Raw genomic sequence first — 21,403 nt, forward strand, 5'->3', positions numbered from 1 at the left:
ATATATATGATGTGTATCTGATGATAGATGAACCGCACAAACGATATATATTTGATAATGGATATACATGATGCATATCTGATGATAGATGAACTACAGTAAGTCATTGCATGCAGAAGTGTGTACAGAATGCATAAGATTCAATTACATATCACATATGTCCAAAGAAGGAAAATGCACACCTCTTCTTTTTTTTACTGTGGAAGAACTTAAATTGTAATAGTTCACTCGGTTTTGTCCGCAGCAATGAAGAAGAAACACCTTGAAACCATGAAATAACCTTGAAATTTTAGTAAGAAAAAACTATCCTACTGACATCATTATATACTCTTTGTTACTAGAATCATGAAACAGAAAGCAGAAATCCTTAACAGATCCTCACTCTGCATTTTATGATTTTTTCCTCTCTTCAATCCTTTAATAAGGTACTGGGAAGAAGGTTAATTTTCCATGGATTATAGCCTAAAGAAAGCTGTAGTGAATAATTCCCCCAAAGGGAAAAAAGAGTCTTTTGTTTGTTCAGAACCTCTATCTTCTACCAGAAAGACATCTTAAAATGGCCTTAACCATTTTCCAGAGAAAAATTTGCCTTAATGCAAATGAAAAAGCAATTTCTTCAAAACTGAGTGAACACATCGGGCTGTACACAATAACTAAACAAGAACTCATTCAGAATTTTAATAGGTATTCTAAAACAATCATTGCTAATGACTGGTAAAAAAATATATCCACAACATTAAAAAAAATTGTTATTTGAGGAAAAACCTGCACACACACACACACACACACACACACACACACAAAAAAAAAAAAAAAAAAAAAAAAAACCCGAAATTTCTGATCAATAATTGCATTGCAAAATTAGATACGTCAATAAGAAATTTTGCTACAAAAATACAGAAAATAACATCAACAAATTTATAGTAGAGACTAGCATTCAACTAAGTTTACCTAATATTATTTTTTTAAAATAGAAGGATAAAGTACTTCAACAAATTAAAACTAAAATTAAACTTTTAAAATTTAATAGTACTTTAAATTGGCCTAAACTTTTGACTAGTATTAAAAATTTAAAAACACAATTTACAATCACTAAAATAGATAAAGCAAATAATAATTTTAGTATAATTTGAGAAATTTACTACAAACAAATTCATCAAACAGAATTTTACAAAGCCAATACTTATCAACTAACACAACTAAGATTATAATGATAAATAAAAGTCATGCATTTCATTAAAAACTCAACATTTCTGTAATGCCCATGATTTGCTAACCTTTGTGCTCATCCTAGGCTTCATAAATCACTAATTAAATTCAGATTCATAGCAAACTGCATTAATAATTACAAGAAAAATATAGACAATATATTTGCATAGCAACTTAAAATGATCTGTCAATTAATTTTCCTTACTTGTAACACAGAACATAATTTTTGTTTTATTATTAATAAACAATAACATTCCTGTAACATACTTGCCAACCTATGACACTCAAAAATCAGGAGATTTTTCACAATGTTAAAAAACTTTTTAAATGAAAAAAATACAGTTTTTAATAATGAATTAACTTTAAATAGTTACTAATTCTTAAATGCAAGCAACACAAAAATACCTCACACATATTCGTACAAATGTTATGAACAGAGGCAGATTTTGCTTTCGTATTCAGAATGTTATGAACAGTGGCAGATTCGTGTTTAGCTAAACTTAGTAATCGGAAAATCGATTACTAAATTTAGCTAAGCACAATTCTGCCACTGTTATGCACGAATCTTCTAGGTCTTCAAATAGTTAACTATATACAAATATAACTTTTAGTAATCGGAAAATGTTTTGTGTATTGAGCAATTTTTTTATTTTGAGAGAAATTTGTATCAGCTTTACGCTTATATTTTGCAGTATTATTTTGAGAACTGCCAGTTGAATTGCTGAATGGTGCAGAAATTACTTTATTTTTCTCAAACCTATTTTTAACAATAGAAGTAGTAACTACATCTCCATTTACTTTAGGTTTTTTATAACTTTCAATAGAGCCTTTTATCTTAACTCTCGAAGCATTTACTTCTTCTTTAAAAAATGCAAGAAGTGAGTTCCATTGATTAAGGATTCTAGATAAGCATTTCTTTAAAGGCAGCCAGCGTGTACACACGTTTAAAAATTTTTCTCATTTCAGTATTATGCAGCTGTTGGAACTGTTTCAATTTTTCCTTCCTTTTAGAGCTCCTTTCAAGATAATAATAAATATCAACAATGTGTTCATCCACATTTATTGGTAAAGAAGCTGTCCCTTTTTCAGCTGCTAAATTTAAGAGGTGACAGGTGCATCTCATAATCCGCAAATTTGAATTTTCCTTTCTTAAGATGCTTGCAACACCAAGCCTACCATTACTGGTGCATTATCGGCACCAAGTGTTAAGCAATTATCCAGGACTGCATTTTCTTTTAAAGTTTTAATAATTAGCTGTGCTATATTAAAGCCTGTCGAATGTTCTAAAGTGGGGACAGAAAGCAAACTGCACTCAATTTCTGATGACTCTGGATTAAAAAAAGAAACAACAATTGGGTACAGTTTTGAATCGGTATTATTGCTTCCATCTCTAGCTGTAGAGAGGCAGAATGGAGCTGTTTTAATGCAATCAATAACTGAATATTTATTTTTCAAACCCTTTTCTTTAACAATTGCACCTGAGTATTTCTTAGCAATTTCACTATTGAGAAACATTTTTCTAAATAAATCCGATGTATTCAGTAAAAAGTTGTGCTCCAGTAAAAAAAAAAAAAAAAAAAAAGAACAGACATTCTGCATTAATAACTTTTTGGTTCTTTGTTTCTGAAAAAAAAAAAAAAAAAAAAAAAAATCGTTTCTTTTCAAAACAATTCATGTTGTCCTTGTGTATGCACATGATTGAGAACATCTGCCCATCCACCATGTGAAACTGAAAAATCGCAACAACAGACGGTACACATCACAAATTTATTACGTTTCCTTACGGAAATAATGGAAGGAAAGTCAACTGTGTATAATTTTTGAAACGTACAGGAGTATTTCACCTTTCTCGCAGACAAAACAAATGATGATAATTTATAAAACTATTTCCCTAAGGCACATGACTCAGGACAAGATGAACGAAATAACTAAAGAACATCCAAATAACAGCCTTGAACTGTCGAAAATGGCACCACTCCTCGGAGAATTGTTTTTTCGAACCCAGATGTGTAAAAATGTGCTGAGAATCACAGAACTGCTGAATGCCCAATAAAAGGTTGCACAGATAATCCTAATTGTGTGAACTGCTTAGACCAGCACCCATCGTCGTATCATGGGTGCCCAAAATTTCCAAAATATAAACCTGCTAACATCAAGAAAAGCCAAGTGAAACCTGGTCTCAGCTTTGTCCAGGCTCTGAATTCTGCAAACAGGCTTAATAGCGCAGCTAATGAGGACACAGTAAATGCCCCAGTGCTGAATTGTTACAGGCTGAAAATAGAAATGAAAATAAAAATGTAAATAGTAATAATATGTTTAATTCTAGTAATAAGAGCACTAGTGGCTCAGATATGTTTGAATTCTTAAGATATACGAAAGAAATTCATAGCATATTTGGTCAGGCTAACATATCTAAAATGATCCAGATTTTTACAAAATATGTTCCTAATTTAAAACTCATAATTATAACATAGATAGATTGTTTGTATATTTTGAAATACCTTATAAAATTAATGGTTAGTCTGCAAAATTGTTTAACTTAAACTCTGTTACAAAATTAATTCTTTGGATGTTGTGCCTTAAACTTAGAAATAAGACTTGATAAATTTCTATTACCTTAGCCCCTCCTCTTTTCAGCTCATCCTATCCCAAAATTAGTATGGCTCTGAAAACCCTCCCCTAGCTCCTCCCCCACCATTGCATGCCGATAGTTATTACCGCACCATGCCTATCTTTTCTCCAATTGCTTTAGCTCCTGCAGTCACCTGGCCATTATACCTTCACCACGCTGAGAGCAGCAGAGACTTCAGTTTAGCATCTGACAGGCTAAGAGTAACTACGCTTTGAGAGACGAAATGAATGCATCACCTTTATGTGGATACTTGCAAGCTACTCCCTCAACAAGGTATGCCTATCCTACTTATGCCAAATAGTTATAATTGCATCCACCAAGAACTTAACTTCAATAACTTCCATATTTGCTCTTTTCAGAGCACTCACCCATTCTCATGATAGCAAAGAAAATAATTATGTACAAGTCTCACGTGTTATACACAGGGTAAGGCTGCTGCCTAGGAACCTAGTCTGCGACTGAGTCGCCTAACTAACAGCTTTGAGCTTGCTTTGTGCTCATTTGCTAATATTTGCCAGATGATATGCAGTAGAGCTCTATGCCCATTGGAGAACAAAGTTTCTGGATACGTGTGCTCTCACTCACAAAGCAGAAATTCTCATCTGATTCGCAAGGTTTTGTTTTGGATATAATCTAGAGAAAATTCAATTGCTTTCAGATGTCCAAAATCACTTTTTTTTTTTTTTTTTTTGTTCATATAACGAAGTATTAAGCCAAGTTCCATAAAAATCATGAGAAATTTTAAGAATAAGAAAAAGTCAGGAGAAATATATGGTAAATCGGGTTAGCGGGAGAGCGGCAACTCTGCTGTAATTAATACCTTAAAGACTATCAATATACAAAAGTTAACTATTATGACTTATGAAACCCTATATACTTCTCTTCCATTAGAAGACCTATTTAACAGTCCACTTTAACTTCCAAAACTTTTTCTTCCAATTCTCACTATTCTAGACTTTAATAAATGGAAAAATTACTTTCACTGCATTATTTTTAATAATTACATTAAATCTGACAATCAACTTTTTAAACAAGTAAAAGGTATACCAATTGGAAATCATACGTCTACGAGTATTTCTAATCTCTTTTTGTTTATTCAAGAATTTAAATAAAAAAAAACACTTAAAGAAGAAGATTTAATTTATTACGCATTTAATATCAGATACATTGATGATCTCATAACACTTTTAATAATTTTAACAAAATAGAAAATTCCCAAATTTATTCCGAAAGCCTCATTCTTAATAAAACTTCTTCACAAAACGTTATCGAATTTCTAGGTCTTCAAATAGTTAACTACATACAAATATAACTTTATGACAAAAATGGGAACTTTAAATTTGCAACTAACAAATTAATTAATTGGACTTCAAACATTTCTAGAAATGTAATTACTAAAACAGTTCATTAGTCAAACATAACGATTCAAAAATATTTTTACCGATACACTTGATATTCAAAGCGAGATATTAGTACTAATTCAAGTACTTAAAAATAGTTTGGTACCAGATAAATTTATCACTGTCTTAAGAAATATATAATAATTACCGTCTTAAGAAAGCAGGCATTAAATATTCTATTTAAATCTGTTAACTAATAGGGTTATGACAATTTATTCCTAAACCTTCACAAAGCAAAATAAGTTGGATATCTGTTAGTTAAAGACTTGTAAGTAATTTTTGTACATAATGTAAATTACAAGTTTTTTTCTGGTATTCTATTCTGTTACTTATTAATGGGTCTATTTCATTTTTCTCTCAGTCTGGTAAATAGCCGTTTATCAGTGAAGATACCTCTTTCTTCTTTATGCTTCTTAGACCATTGCAGTGCATAGCGAGGGGGGGACAAGGGGGTGACGCCCTGGCCGCCACTCGCAGAGGGGCGCCACATGGTCTCTAAACAAGATTTTTATCATATCACTGTATTTTTTTGGGGGGGGGAATGGGTGCCAAAAAGGTATTTTGCCCCGGGCACCAGTTATGCTTGCTACTCCACTGGACCATCGCCAGAAATGAATTAATTTCTTCTGCTTGATTAAAAATTTTATCAAAAATTTTTTTTTAGTATAAAAACTAATCCCTGACAACAGCTTGAACTTACTGTAAGATTATCTCACCAATTTAAGACTACCATATCTTAAGAAGAGAACAACACTTAACAAACTACTTATTACATTCCATCACTGAATGCATTTACATTTATAACCATATTATTTTGTTTTAAATTTTGCAGACAAGTTTCATTTCAATTTTCCTCCTAGCATTGTTCCTAAATTTGTATATAAATAACTACAATTAATTTAATGTATTAATAGAAAAGAAATTACAAATTATAAATTTTAATTTTACTTTTCATTTTGAGTTTGATTATAACAAAATCCTTTAATCTAAAATAATGTATTCATTTGTACATTTTTCTGTTAATGTTTTCTTTTGTATAAGTATCAAAAGTTTTTTGTACTGTTTTTACAATACTGTAAGAGTGTCAGGGAATATATTTTCGAAAATAAGAATCTCGTTTAATTCAGTTCTTAACGAATACCTTAAATTAAGAAGAATATCTTACTCATTTTTATTTTAGATTTTGTTTAAAACAAAATTAATTGGCTTAAGTAAACTAATATTTTTCTAATAATTAGTACTGTTAGTAGCTTATGATATAATTCTAGCAAAATAACTAATTTGATCCTTACTTGGAAAAAGGATGAAACACTCTCACTTAACTTTTATTGTTAATTGATGTAGATTGGTTTGTTCCCCTTGACAAAAGTAAATTAATCTGCGATCAATGACAATAGCTACATTTTCAGTACTTTAAATTTTAATACTTAAAATTTTTATGGTTAAAAAAATTTACTATACAAATTTTAAATAATTTTTACTGCAACGGAAATCTAAATACTTTAAATACTACTTGAAATACTTAATAAAAATTTTTTCTAATAATTCATAGCTTTAATTAAATTTCTTTTCCTTGGGGATGATACAAGAAAAACCTTTTCTAATAATAAATTATATATATATAATTATCTATCTACATATAATTATTTATATAATATATTCTTATAATAAATTATATATACATAATACAATATCAATTTTTTTATTAAAAAAATATCCCAATCTTATTTCCATGAAATATGCTTCTGAAAATTAAACAGTTATAGATAGAAAGTAAGAAATATAGAATCAAATTTACAAAGACCCAATAGAAATTAAATTCAAAACCAATAAATTTTAAAATTCCCATAAAATATTAAATTTTAAATATATATTTTAAAATTATAGTATTGTGTGTGTAAAATACTAGAATTTTCACATAAAAAAGAAACATTATGACTACATTATAAAGAACTGAATTTTATTGGAATGGTATTCAAACATATTTTCCTTTTCTATTTCCTCTAATCGTCAGTATGATGTATTAACTTTATTATCTTTCAATTCATTTTAATTTACATAATTTACTTATTTTTAAACTTTATAATTTTATACATTTTGTCCAATTTTGTTTTTCAACATTGCTTGATGCTTCATATCACAATCTTCTCAATTAAAAAAAATGACTAAATTTTCCCTTGAAACATATTAATCATTATAGATACAAAATATCAAAGCTTGTGAAAGCATATAAAAATAAAATGATCTTCAAAATTAAGCAAAATAAATACCATTTTCCGTCCAAAACTGTGGTCCTTCACGAAAGTATAATATTCCTAATAGTTGACTCTGACCATGAAGCGTGTCAGTATGACTTAGTGCCTCAAGGATATCTCTTGATGAACGATGATTAAATTCCTAATATAAATATAAAAAATAAAAAACAGGTCCATAAGTATATGTATATATATATACAGTCAAAAAAGTCTTTAATCCGGACTCGTCGGGACTTCGGCGATTCCGGATTATCGATTTTTCTGGATTATAGATCATCAGTTTAAATCTGGTAAGATGGCATGCAGAAATTATACGATTAAAAATATGAAACCTTCTTAAAAGGAAAGGTTTCGGCATGTGAGTGAGGGGACTTTACTTGAATGTCTCATGTTCTCATGAGTTCGTATTTCTAGGGAAATAGAGTATTGCAAGGTCTGCTTATTGTTAAACTAAAACGTTACGAATTCAAAATTTTCCCCTTGAAATTGTGGCTCAGTTTTATAAAAAGAAGTACCGGAGCTCATCTCATTTAGGGCTCCGGTGCGCTCCAGCTAAAATTGTAATTTATCTTAAAAATTGAGAAGTACCGGCGCAATTTAAGCACTGGTTGTATTCCTATAGCATGATAAGTTAAACCCTCTTCTGAGCTGAATAATAAGAATTTCAACATCTAACACCTTTGACTTTCAAGCCGTTTATCACAGTATTAGCAAAATAAGGATTTAAAAAATTTGAAGTAACACTGTAGACTTTATGCTAACAGGATTTCTTATCAGTCTAAACATGTGACCCCAACATAACAGAATCTGCATGGCAGTTAGAATTTTGCCAGTGCTTTTTTGACATGCCAGTTTACGTCTTTGTTGTATATTTTATGTAAAAGTTATACATTCAAAAGTCGTTAATCCGGACTCGTCGGGACTTCGGCGATTCCGGATTATCGATTTTTCAGGATTATAGATCATCAGTTTAAATCTGGTAAGATGGCAAGCAGAAATTATAAAATTAAAAATATGAAACCGTAATTTATAAAATAAAGAACAATTATGATCTTAAAGGGTATCAAAATTTACAAAAAAAAAGAAAAAAAGAAAAAAAGAGCTCAATATTTATTTGTTTACTTTATTAAACATTTCTTTTAATGTAAGTTGTTTAAGTTGCTTCGTTTTTTATGTGATAATACATTCTCTTTAATTCTATAAACAGACATAATTTCTTGTTCAGTTACAAAGTTCAGCTGTTCAAGTCCTATAATTGCTGTGTCGAGAATACCGACTAATTTGTCAATCGTAATTTTTTCGTTTTCAATAACCTCAGTCGCTTTCTTTGCTATCGGAAGCGAATTCTAATGATGAGGAATTTGATTTAAATCATATCAAAGACGGAGTACATCGAGATGAAATACTGCATTTAGTAAGGAATTATAAGCCAAATAAAATAAAAACATCTGCCCTGAAGATGAGGATAGTGCTGACAGATCAACTTTCAGTTCATTGGGCACCACGACGTCCCCCCCCCCTCCGGGAGAGCAGCGTAAAATTGATAAACAGATTTCGGAATGGTTAGAGAAACAAATCACCTCTCTGTCACTTTCTTCATGCCTTTATCCATTTTTTGCAGCAATTCCACTTTTTGTTTAATGGACATCGAAACATGCTTTTGCTTTTTAGATCCTTTGGTAGCTCCAGAATCGGAAATTCTATTTGACATAATTGAAAGTTCAAGCTTACTTTTATAAAATTGCTCTAACAGTCTGCAAAAAATAATAAGCCGGATCCAATTCGAAGATTAAGGAACAACACAATCTGAAATAACGCGAGTGAAATAGATAATGAGATAATTTCAGCTTAGCTTATATAATTGGTTATACATTAAACGCGCATGCGTAAACATATTATGCGCATGCGTAAAGGTATTACGCGCATGCGTAAAGGCATTATGCGTTTACGCATGCGCAGAAAGTTTGTAGCTTTGAGGTCCGGATTATAGATTATTCCGGATTATGAACATCCGGATTAAAAACTTTTAACTGTATATATATAAGTAAACTGTATATATATTTTAACTGTATATATAAAAAGTAAGCTTGAACTTTCGATTATGTCAAAAAGAGTTTTGATTCTGGAGCTGCTAAAGGATCTACAAAGCGAAAGCATGTTTCGGTGTCCATCAAACAAAAAATGAAATTGCTGCAAAAAATGGATAAAGGCATGAAGAAAGTGACAGAAAGGTTAGTGAAAATGAAAAAAATTTCGATTGACAAGTTAGTCGGTATTCTCAACACAGCAAGTACAGGACTTGAACAGCGGAACTTTGTAACTGAACAAGAAATTATGTCTGTTTATAGAATTAAAGAGAAAGTATTAGCGCATAAAACGAAGCAACTTAAACAACTTACATTGAAAGAAATATTTAATAAAGTAAACAAATAAATATTAAGCTTTTTTTTTTGTAAATTTTTATACCCTTTAGATCTTAATTGCTCTTTATCTCATAAATTATGGTTTCATATTTTTAATTTTATAATTTCTGCATACCATCTTACCAGATTTAAATTGATGCTCTATAATCCGGAATCACCAAAGTCCCGACGAGTCCGGATTAAAGATTTTGTACTGTATATTATCTCCTTTGAGAAAGGTAGTGTAGTAGAATTTTAGTGGAATGAAGTAACTTATAATCATATTTAAAAAATCAATCTTCAAAATTTCTTTAAAAATGAAAAATCAGATATGAATCATGAATAAATTGAAAATGGAAACTGTTAAAAAATGAAAAAGGTAATCAACGAACTAAGTAATTATCATCATTGACTGGAAATGGGTTGACTTTTCAAGGGGAACAAACTAACCCTTGATCAATTAAAAACAATTAATAAATGCAAAGGTGTTTTGCCTTTTACTCAAGTATGAATTATTAAGCCAAACAGGCCTTTAGTAAGATGAGTTTAAGCTAAGTAGGTAGATTTTAAGTGAGATGAATTTAAGTACTGTATTCATTATGAAAGTGACAATTCCATTAAGTTTAAAAAAAATTCAAAATCTTGAGATATTATTTTAGAGTGAGTAGTAGTATTATTTTCTTACTTGAGTAAAGTAACCCCCAACACTCTGCTTTTAATCATGTTAATTCAAAGTAATCTTTATAAACATAATAAACAGAATGAAATCTTTGCAAAAAAATTGTTACATATTAAACAAGTAGAAAACTTGAAAAAAGATATTTACAGAACACAAGAAGGTATAATAAAATGTAAAAAAGGAAAGGTACATAACATACATAAATGGCCAGAAGATGAATGAATTAACTTGTGCTTGTGAGTGTTAAAACTGAGATATGTCCGTTACTGTCTTCGAACCCAGAATGGAATTTGAATCAGGATTGAGAGAGAAGGGTTGAGAGAATGAGTTAATGGCAGTCAGGGACTTTAAGAATCTATTTTTAGAATGAAGGAAGTGTTTGTGGAACTCTCTTTTGAGTGCAAAAGGCGTCTGGTGAAAAACTGACTAAACAAAGGAAATTAACTAATTTCTGGCTAACCGCCGTAGCAGAAAGAGGAAACAAGTACTAGTAATTTTCACTGTTCAAGAGCGTTTAAGCAGGCTGAGAAAATTTGAAAATAGGCCCATTTTTTTTTTAGTAACAGCAATAAAGAAAATATCAGAAATTATGATTTTTACATTATATACAAAAACTTCAGTAATTACACTATTTACAAATCTTTTAACTGATAGTCATCCAAGTACTTAAATTCATCTCACTTAAAATCTACCTACTTAGCTTGAACTCATCTTACTAAATACCCGTTTGGCACAATAATTCTTTCTTGAGTAAAAGACAAAACACCTTCACATTTATTAATTATTGCTAATTGATCAGGGAATGCTTTGTTCCCCTTGAAAAGTCAACCCATTTCCAGTCAGAGATGATAATTTCTTGGTTTGCTGATTACTTTTTCATTTTTTAAAAAATTCAACTACCTTTCTCAAAAAAGATAATATACTATATAATCCATTAATAAGTAAATTATATATATATAAAATAGATCCATATATATATAGAGAGAGAGAGAGAGAGATACACTGACGTGACACTGAATTAGGGACAGACATGGCTATGCAAATTGTGTAGCGCTGTGCCGTATTTATGCTCATGTTGAGATCACTATGGTAACTGCTTATACAACAAATACTGTAGTTGTTAATGAGTTGTTTCAATTGCCAGTACGGGTAATTCTGATATTGATGCCCTTGATCGTGGACAAATAATAGGCAATTGAACATGGGCCATTCAATTTCTGAAATCACCAGAGAGCTAAAATTTTTAAGGTACACAGTGTCAAGAATATACCGAAAATGCAACGATGGTGGAGAAAAAACTAGCAATTGAGCAAACTGATAAGGACAATTAGCCTTGAATAAGCATGGTGCGAGATATGTTAGCCATATTGAATGCAGACTTCGAAGCCAAATATTAGCTAAAATTAACCATCCACTTGAATCAAAGCACTAGTCATACAGTCAGTAAATGGACTGTACGATGCTCACTTCACTGTACGCGGCCCACCAAGAGCACGAATGCTCAATGTATACCACTAGGCTGCACATTCTGTCTGGGCAAGAGAAATTAGACAATGCACTCTAGAGGGCTGGAAACGAGTAGCATGGAGTGAAACAGTCTCAATTCCAACAACTTAACACCGGCAGGAGGCTGAGAATATAGTCTCAGGCTCATGAAGCCATGAATACTGCATGCCAGGCTGGAAACGTACATGGCCATGGTGGCTCAATCATGGTCCAGAAGGTTTTCTCTTGGCAATGTTTGGGATCTTTGGTATTTATATCAATTTCCCTCAGTGCGATTTGTAACACAGAATTGTTGACTGCCTGCCTGGTTGGATGAGCATTCCTTTGACTTTCCTATCATAATCTGGCCACCTAGATGACCCGATTTAAACTCTATTGAGCACCTTTGGGATGAACTGGAGAAAGGTGCAGAAGCATATGCCACACAACACTAGCAACCTTTCCTGAATTATGGATAGCTCTAGCAGATATTTGGCAATGCATTCCCATGGAATACTTCTACAAACTTGTTGAATCTATGCCTTGTCATGTGGCAGTCAATATCAAGACCAGTAGAGGTCCCCCACTTGTTATTGACCTGCTATCCCTAATTCAATGGCACTTCAGTGTATACACACAAACACTCACATGGCATATTTCTTTCATCATAAAAAGTTGTTAGTTTGTTTGCTTTAATAATGTATTATGATTCAGGTCATATGTTTCCTGGATAATCTCACAGATCAACAGCAAAAAGCAGAATTATGCTTAATCAAACTGAATACAATTTAGACTAGATAACTGACTCACAATAGTTTGGGATAGCTGAATTAGAAAACAATGCAAATAATATGCAGAAATGGAGACAAAATCCACTTAATCTACCTGTTATTATATTATAAAAAAATCTGGAATTCTGAAATCCACATGAACTTAAAATACTACTGAATATACTGGTGGTGTATTTAATTATGGCAAAGCACACTAGGACTATCTGCCTAAGGGGAGGGATGCCTTCGTGGAAGACTTTGTAAGGGAAACTAGCTCGTATACACGTTACACATGGGGAAAACCACGAAAACACCCATGCAGCCAGCCCGTTCGCGGGATTCGAACCTCGGACCGAACTACCAGTGTTCAGCGACTTTACCGCTTGGCCACTGGTGGGCAACCTGAATATACTGAATGCTACTGAAGCACTCAAAATAGTTATTATTCTTTTTCTTCTTTTTCCTAATTATTTATTGATACTTTAGCCTTGTTAACGTACTAAGAAACACTATCCTAATTTGTTGTTCCTCTTTTTATAAATCACAATATTAGATTGTCATATAGATAGAATTATTCTAGAAAAGTCTAGAATCTGTCATGAGATTCAGGCATTTAGATATTTAGTAACTGAAGTTGGTATAAAAATATCAAGCATTGCTAACAGGTATGTATCTATACTTATACATGCATACAGAAGTTATTAAATGAATATACACTCTTTCACAAAAAAATATATGCACTCAAGAAGAAATTGAGTCACAATCATGAAACTTGGCAGGAATGTAGTCTGGTAAGAGATATGCAAATGATTTAAATTTTGATGCCAATGAAACAATGGTAAGCGCGCTATACGCATATGAGATCCGCAGCTGGGAGTTTGAAAGCATGACTGCTGGTGCCATAAGGCTATTGTAACTAGAGATGCCTCTGAGACATAACTGGTGGCAGTACAAACAGTTGCTGGACTTTGAGAAGGGGCTTATAATAGACCTCAGAAAGCATGCTGGCTGGCATATCAGCCACCACGGTTGGAGCAATACAGTAGTTGCTCAATGTTGGTAACAATGGATCATGGAAGGGATAGTCATGGTGTCCTAGGAACACAAATGAGAGCAAGGATTGTGCAATCATAACAGCAGCCACTTACTTCTACACCAATAACATCACCAGCATTGATTCAATGCCATTTACCACCTGCCTCTAAAAATAAATCTATAACACTTTTTTGATTTTCCATTTTAATATAGTTCACATGAAATACAGAATCAGAAGGCAAAGCAAAAGTTGGTTTTACAAATTTCGAAAAAATATTTTTAAACAAACTGCTAATCACTTAATGCAAAACATAGATAAATGGAATTTTTTGCTGAAGAACTGTGTTAAGTTTCCAGGATTATGGATGTAACATTTTATATAGGAGGATTGCCTTCCAATTTGTTAGCACGAAAATTTCAGCCAGCTTCTATTGCATCCTATTTGGGGGTTGGATATATTTTGTAATAAAAGGAATTAATGTGCAAAGTGAGAGGGTCATTTTTGAATTACAATTATAAATAAATAAATATAAACCACTCATTCATAACATTTTGGGAAACTTTGAAGCTTCAAGGCTAAGAGGGTTAAGAACATTGAATGACGACAAAATGAAGCTTCAAAAATAGTAAAAAGTTTTCTTATAGTCCCCCCCCCCAAAAAAAAACATAAATAATGATTCTTCATGAAATAAACTCACAGTAACTGGGCACATGTTTCCCTAGCCAAGAAATGGAGAGACCTTTGTGTATACATTACACATTTTTTGGTACTCATTAGAGAATTGCAAATTATGTCCCTCAATATTAAAGAAAATTAAATGTTTTTTTAATGCTTAGTTTTTAAAAGCAGAAGTAGTAGCCACATCTTCATTTACTTCAGGTAGTTTATAACTTTCAACAAAGCCTTTTAACTTAACTCTAGAAGCATTACTTCGTTCTTAAAAATATATATATGAAATGGCTGAAGATTCAATACAAACATTTCTCTAAAGATAACCAATCTGTACATATATGTTTAAAAATCTTTCTTATTTCAGTATTACGCTGCTGTTGGAACTGGTTGATGTGATTAACTGTTGACTAAAATCCACAAAATTAGCTGTGCAAAGAGGCAAAATTTCTTTTCACATGGCTCTCATATTCCTTCATATCATTCATATATTCTTAGCTGCATTTTTTATGGTGAACTTCTTATTAAACCATTGTTACATTCATATGGCTCAATGTTGAACGTGACCATGAAACATCCAGAGTTGCTTGGTCAGACTTAACTGACTCAGTGCTTAAAAAATTAAATAAATAAATAAATAAAAATTTAACAGAAGAAAGGGGGGGATGACAATGGACTGCTAACTCAAAACTTAAGTAAAAGTGTGCTCACAATCTGACCACTCACTATATAAAGATTAACAGCTTTTAAATGTAAATACTACATACTATTCAAGAAAAATATATAGTTAGCTCAACACTACACCATCTCCATTGTTTAGCTATATTAAATAAATAAATGTGACTAATAAAACTAAATTCTCACTAATATCTGCAACTTTACAAATAAACTCACAACATATAAACTAGAAAGACCAAACAGTACTGATGACACATATGATCCACCACTTTTAGTTGTTTAGTTCTTAGATTGCACCACTAAACATAATTTTTTAATATGAAAATAAATATACAAATAATTAAGAAAATACAAATGAAAGATTCCATTAATTAATTTAAATAACCTATTCAATTTTTATTTACATTAAATTCAAATTGCCTCCAGTGTTACAAAACAAAAACAGGAATGTTTCTTAAAAGGGCCGTTTTTACGAGTCATTCAGTGATATATATATATGTGAATGTTGTGCATCGTAACCAAAAAATAATCATTACATTAATTAATTAACATATCTCCACCACTGTTTCTGTAAAATAACATGGAAGCATTTGTGGTGTGGTACTCCGTATGTTACGTAGAATCTTTATTAGTACAGGTTGCATGATTAACAAAATTCTTTTAGTGGTTTTAGGATATGATCATCAAGAGTATTTTAAGAAACTAAATTATTACATTTCAAGCCTTTTATCAATTAAAGACACAAATTATCATAGCAGAACTTACAGAAAAATCATAGGTAGGCTCATTATATACAATAGCTTTTGGGATATCTGTCAGACTTTGGTATCCTATTGATGCATGTTCTAGCTGCTGAAATGCCTCAACATTCGGTAAGTCATCAGCAGTTAATAAATGTAAAAAATCTAAATGTTCAATGCATGAAGAAGATATCAAATTCTAAATAAAGAAAAGAAGAATTTAATAAAAAAGTCATAGCAAAACAGGCATAATAATATCATTTGAAATTGATAGAAAAATGCAGTTAGTTTCAAATAAAGTACCTGAAGCCTCCCAGTTCTGATTTTTAGACCATCACAGTCACCTTTTTTAAGCATTGCTAACAAATCCAGCATTTCTTTAAAATGAACGTCCCTGGGAGGAGGGAAAATAAAGAGGACCATTTTTAGAATTTTAAATTAAATTAGGATGATATACCTGGAGATAAACATAAGTTTTAAACAAACAATATGCATAAGAAAGTTTTCAGAATTATTCTTTTTACCTGGTCAAGAAAGAGGGAAATAACATGCAATAGAAACATTTTCACATATAAAAGATTAATAATAATAAAAATACCAGTAGTCATATTAATGCTGTATTACGAATTTCACACAATCTGAAAACACACCAATCATTTGTACTTCAGACAAGTTATTTAAAATATTTTTTTTTTGATTATAATTTGGGGAGATTATATAGACTAAAATATGTATTATTCAGCTATTTCAATTATGGTCTTTTGAATAACGTTAACAAAAATGAATACAGTTTACATTTTCTTACTTAAGAAAAATCTAAAATCTATTTTAATATAAAAATATTTTTCTAAATGACATTTCTTGAAGGAAGAGGTCAAGTGAAAAATCAAACAATGAAAGGACAATACATTAATTTTAAGAGAAATAATAAAACATTTGTGAGAAAAATCAGCAATATCAAATTATTCCACAAATCAAATTTATTCCATAAAAAATTCAAATTTAGTTTTTAAGAAAGTACCTTATTGCCATTTTAAATGAAAATCAAATGCAAAACCATACTTCATGATAATACCTTTAAATACAAGTATATATAAATAGTACAAAATACTACAGCAAAATAATGGAAAATATATGGTATAAGCTTTAATACAAATGCACATAACTGATTCGCTATGCACTAAGCCTGATAGACTTATAAAAAGAACATGAAATTTATAAACTGCTAAATAAAAAGACACTGTAGTAAGACAAAGACTTTGTTACATTTTAATGGTAAGATCTGCAGTTATAAAAACTGTAGCTTTAAAGATTAGTACTTTACTGTGATGGATACTTTTCAGAAACTTATTCTGCATATTTTACAAAAATATTAATTATGACTTGGCTGTGTAAGAAAATATGAGACACGCAGTCTTTTTAAACAAAGTATGTAATTATCATTTATTATTTTGTATTTATACGAATGTAAGATTTTCACACTTTAGTTACTATTATTTTTTTATAAACTATCTCTGTAAAAGTAACAATTACATATGGCTGGCCATTCAAAATGTTTAGTATCATGAGAAAACAGTCATCAAATCCATATTACTGGAAAAATAATAAAAGCTACAAGAGAAAACCAATTAAAATTACAGCTTTATTTGATTGGTGAAAGATGAAGGAGTAAGTACTTTGTGCAGCTCTATGGCTGGGAATAACTGCTGTAGCATGCTTTGACATTAAAAAAAGAGCTTTTGGATAAGCACTTGGGGTATGTCAAGCTAGCTATTTCTGCACATTGTCAAAGCTCATTTATCATATGCAGAAGGTGCATTCTGGGCCACTCGTTTGCCATTCATTGAGTAGACACATTTGATGGGTGACATATAAGGAGAATGATTGCGTCAAGGCAGTAGTGCAACTTGATCTGTAATGAACGAAGAACTATTGAATACTGTGTGCTACATGTGGTCACAGGTTATCTTTTTGAAACTTGGGCATAGGCAAGTCTTGAAAAACAAAGGAGAACAATGGGCCCCAAAATTTCAAAGACGTGGTAGTGGCTATTGAATATGTGAGTAGTATATATTAGGTGAGTGTGGGAATAAAATCGAGTGGTTCCTAAAAAGACAGACTGACAGACTGGTATGGTGATACTCAATTGTAAGGGCCATGACATGTTTCATTACAGTACTATCAGACGCAGACATGACCAGCATGAGGTTGTACGCTAACAAACATTCATCTGAAACGACAATGTCATGCCCTTTGCTCACATTTATTTATCAACACACCATTGCCAATGCATATGGCTGTGGTGCAGAATCACTGGTAATCTCAGCAATGGATGCTTTGCAAATATTCTTCTCTTCCACAGACAATATTGAATGGTGATCCACATTATTGCTAATAGGCTCTAATTTTTATACACAGTTACACTCTAATTTTTATACACAGTACAGTTATACTTTTAAGGTTCTTGATATTACTGTTTTATCAGCCACTACCATGTACACAATATGGCTGTCATCTCAGTTATTGGAGAAATAAGGTACACTCACACCAATTAATTGGTCCATGTCTTCTGCATTTGCCAAATCCATATTTGCATCATTGAAACTTGATTTCATTTAATACGAGCATTTTTCAGAAAGAAATCCAGCAGTCTTCTCTTTAAGCTACAATGCTTTCTCTGCTAAACTTGGGAACATGCTTGAATGACTTTCTTTCTTTTCACCATCGACAGAACAGCTGGCCCACTGGGTTAGGTGCTTTTCAGCCTGTTAGATCCCGTCGATGGAATTTAAAAAAAATATGTGAATAAATATAAATAAAGAGCTTAGTACTGTGTCCTTCGGGGATTGGCCACGAAACGAGGAACATTGAAGTAAGGACCAGAACATGGAAAGAAGGTGCCTGGTGGGGGCTGCTGAGACTAAGCGGGACACTTTTTACTATTATTGTACATGTTAGGCATACAGTTATATTAGGGATGTGCTATAAAAATCAGGTACAGATGTAAAGATGACCAAATGCATTACAAAAATGCTTGAATACATTACAAAATTGCTTGAATGACTGCTGTTTTTCTTGACAAGGTATAGTAAAGCTTCCTACACAAAGGTTAGGTTATTTGAATATGACAAAGCACATTAGGGTTATCTACCTAAGGGAAGGTTTGCCTTTGTGGATGATTTTCAAAAGGAAATTGGCTCATATTGTCATTATAAATGGGAAAAACCACGAAAAACAACCATGCAGCCAGCCCATTCACCTAGGTTCAAATCTGGTTTGAATCACAAATATTCAGCAGTCTTAGCCACTCGGCCACAGATGGGAGCCTTATGCAAATGAACAGCAGGAAAAAGCACAATTACATGCAAACATGCATGTATCCAGAATTTTCCTGAAGGGCATACTTAAAAAAAATATATTAATGAATGGAAGTTTGAATTACATGTATTCAAAAACTGGTGTTTTAATATATTGTTATGCATATCAATATATTTTTAAATATCACATAACATGTAAAATAAGTTCACCAAATTTAAAGTCATAATTCAGTTTTGGCTGATTTTTGCAGATTGCACAATAATATATGTTTATATTTAAGTGTATAGAGACATTAGATGATCTGGAAGCAGGAAAGACGAAAAAGAGGAAACGTCTTCACCGGGAATCGAACCATAGACCTCTGTAATACCAGCTTAGTGTGCAGAACCACTACACCATGAAGGCATGCTACGAAGGCGCGAGAAGTACCTTATATACTCCCCCTTTTAAAGGGCAACTGGCGTTTTTAGTGGACCCAATCGCCAAATCCTGGGTGTGAAGAAACCTCATCCAAAACCCTTTTAGTTCGGGTGCCACTGTAGAGACATTAGATTAATTGGAAAAAATGGAGAGATTAAAAATTAGAAATTGCTTTCACTGAGAATCGAACCACAGACCTCTGGAATACCATCCCAGTGTGCAGAACCACGACACCATGAAAGCATGCTAGGAAGGAGGGAGAAATACCTTACATACTCCCCCTTTTAAACAGCAACTGGGGTTTTTAGGGGACCCAATCGCCAAATCCTGGGTGAGGAGAATCATCATCCTCTTGAGGGCAAAATAAGGAGCACTGAAATTAAATAATTCATAGACTAGAGTGAAATGCATTTCGTAAAATTATGAATGCATTATGAACAGCTGAACCCATCAGACATTAGCCATCTTTTCACAGAGAATGCTGTACAGGGTCCTATGGATGTTTTGATATTACACTCGCGAGAAGCAGTAAGGGCACATAAATAACTAAGCCTTGCACAGGATTCAAACCTTCACTCTGAAATTCAGACTGAGAATCAGCTTCTGCTAACCACCACACAGTCCAATGGCCCAATAAACCAAAAGTAAATACTTTTATTAGCATTTATTGCAGAGATATAAATGCATTTTTAGTTTGCCTTCAAAATCCACTTAAAGACATTTTGACTGAATGAATATAGTCCAAAAAATTCCTCTTCCTTATAAGTTTGCATTCTGACAAGAGGGTTTTCCCCAAGCATTCTTCTGAGGGAAATAGAGTCATACATTTTATATCCAGTATCAGCTATACTAGCTGCTACAGAAAATGTGGCTTTAATATTTTTGATTAATATTGCAATTCATTTGCTTAATGCAGTCTCTCATATTTAAAGCAGCAGTGTACTCTACCTAGAATTAAGATTACACTCAAAAAAGTTTTTAAGTACAGGATCTGAATATTGGCTTCAAGTCATGATTAAAGCAAAATGTTTCATGTCTTATGACCCATACTAATTAACTTTCAACTATAGTTTCCTTACATTATGTAATTTGTACGAGGGTAAGCTGAAAAATAAGTTTCCCCTGTCGACTGTGGTCTGAGTTGTGTATGAAAGTCAAAAAATAGAATGAGACATTAAAGATGTGACATACCTTTATTTTTCCACATGGGTACCAAGTACATTGAGACATTTGTCATATCGCTTGATAAGCTTCAAAAAGCCCTCCAGGAAAAAATCAGGGCTTTGCATATGGAAGAAGCGTTGAAGGGCTTGTTTCACTTCAGTATTGCTTCCAAAGCGCCTTCCCCCGAGATTTTCCTTCAAAGCCGGAAACAGATGGAAGTCGCTTGGTGCGAGATCAGGACTGTATGGCGGATGGTGTAGGCGCTCCCAACCAAGAGTTGCAATATGGTTTTGCATTGCCGTCGCCAAATGTGGTCTGGCATTGTCATCCAACAGCAGAACGCCAGATGTGAGAAGGCTAGGCCTCTTTTTCCGAATCGCCTCTTTCAATTTCGACAGGGTGTCACAGTAGCGCGTAGCATTGATGGTTCCAACCTCCAAAAAGTCCAGCAACAAAACTCCTTGGATGTCCCAGAAAACTGTGAGGAGCACTTTACCTGCAGAGGGAGTTGTCTTGAACTTCTTTCGGACAGGTGATGATGGATGT

General features: G+C 32.3%; 1 protein-coding gene across 3 annotated transcripts in view; it reads right to left on the reverse strand.

Annotated features, from left to right (window-relative positions):
• The window catches only part of LOC118182227 (putative phosphorylase b kinase regulatory subunit beta), a 155,574-nt gene that overhangs the window by 44,187 nt on the left and 89,984 nt on the right, over positions 1 to 21,403 (reverse strand). For all 3 annotated transcript variants that reach the window (XM_085815074.1, XM_085815072.1, XM_085815071.1), the window contains 3 exons: positions 16,259 to 16,349; positions 15,981 to 16,154; positions 7,512 to 7,638 (listed from right to left, as the gene is read on the reverse strand). In XM_085815074.1, coding sequence (XP_085671200.1) covers positions 7,512 to 7,638; positions 15,981 to 16,154; positions 16,259 to 16,349 — 392 coding nt within the window. The remainder of the gene's footprint in view (positions 1 to 7,511; positions 7,639 to 15,980; positions 16,155 to 16,258; positions 16,350 to 21,403) is intronic.

The sequence above is a fragment of the Stegodyphus dumicola genome, chromosome 4 (assembly GCF_044657685.1).
Source record: "Stegodyphus dumicola isolate Sdum_Otavi_A_Nest chromosome 4, ASM4465768v1".
In the NCBI taxonomy this organism is placed as follows: domain Eukaryota; kingdom Metazoa; phylum Arthropoda; class Arachnida; order Araneae; family Eresidae; genus Stegodyphus; species Stegodyphus dumicola.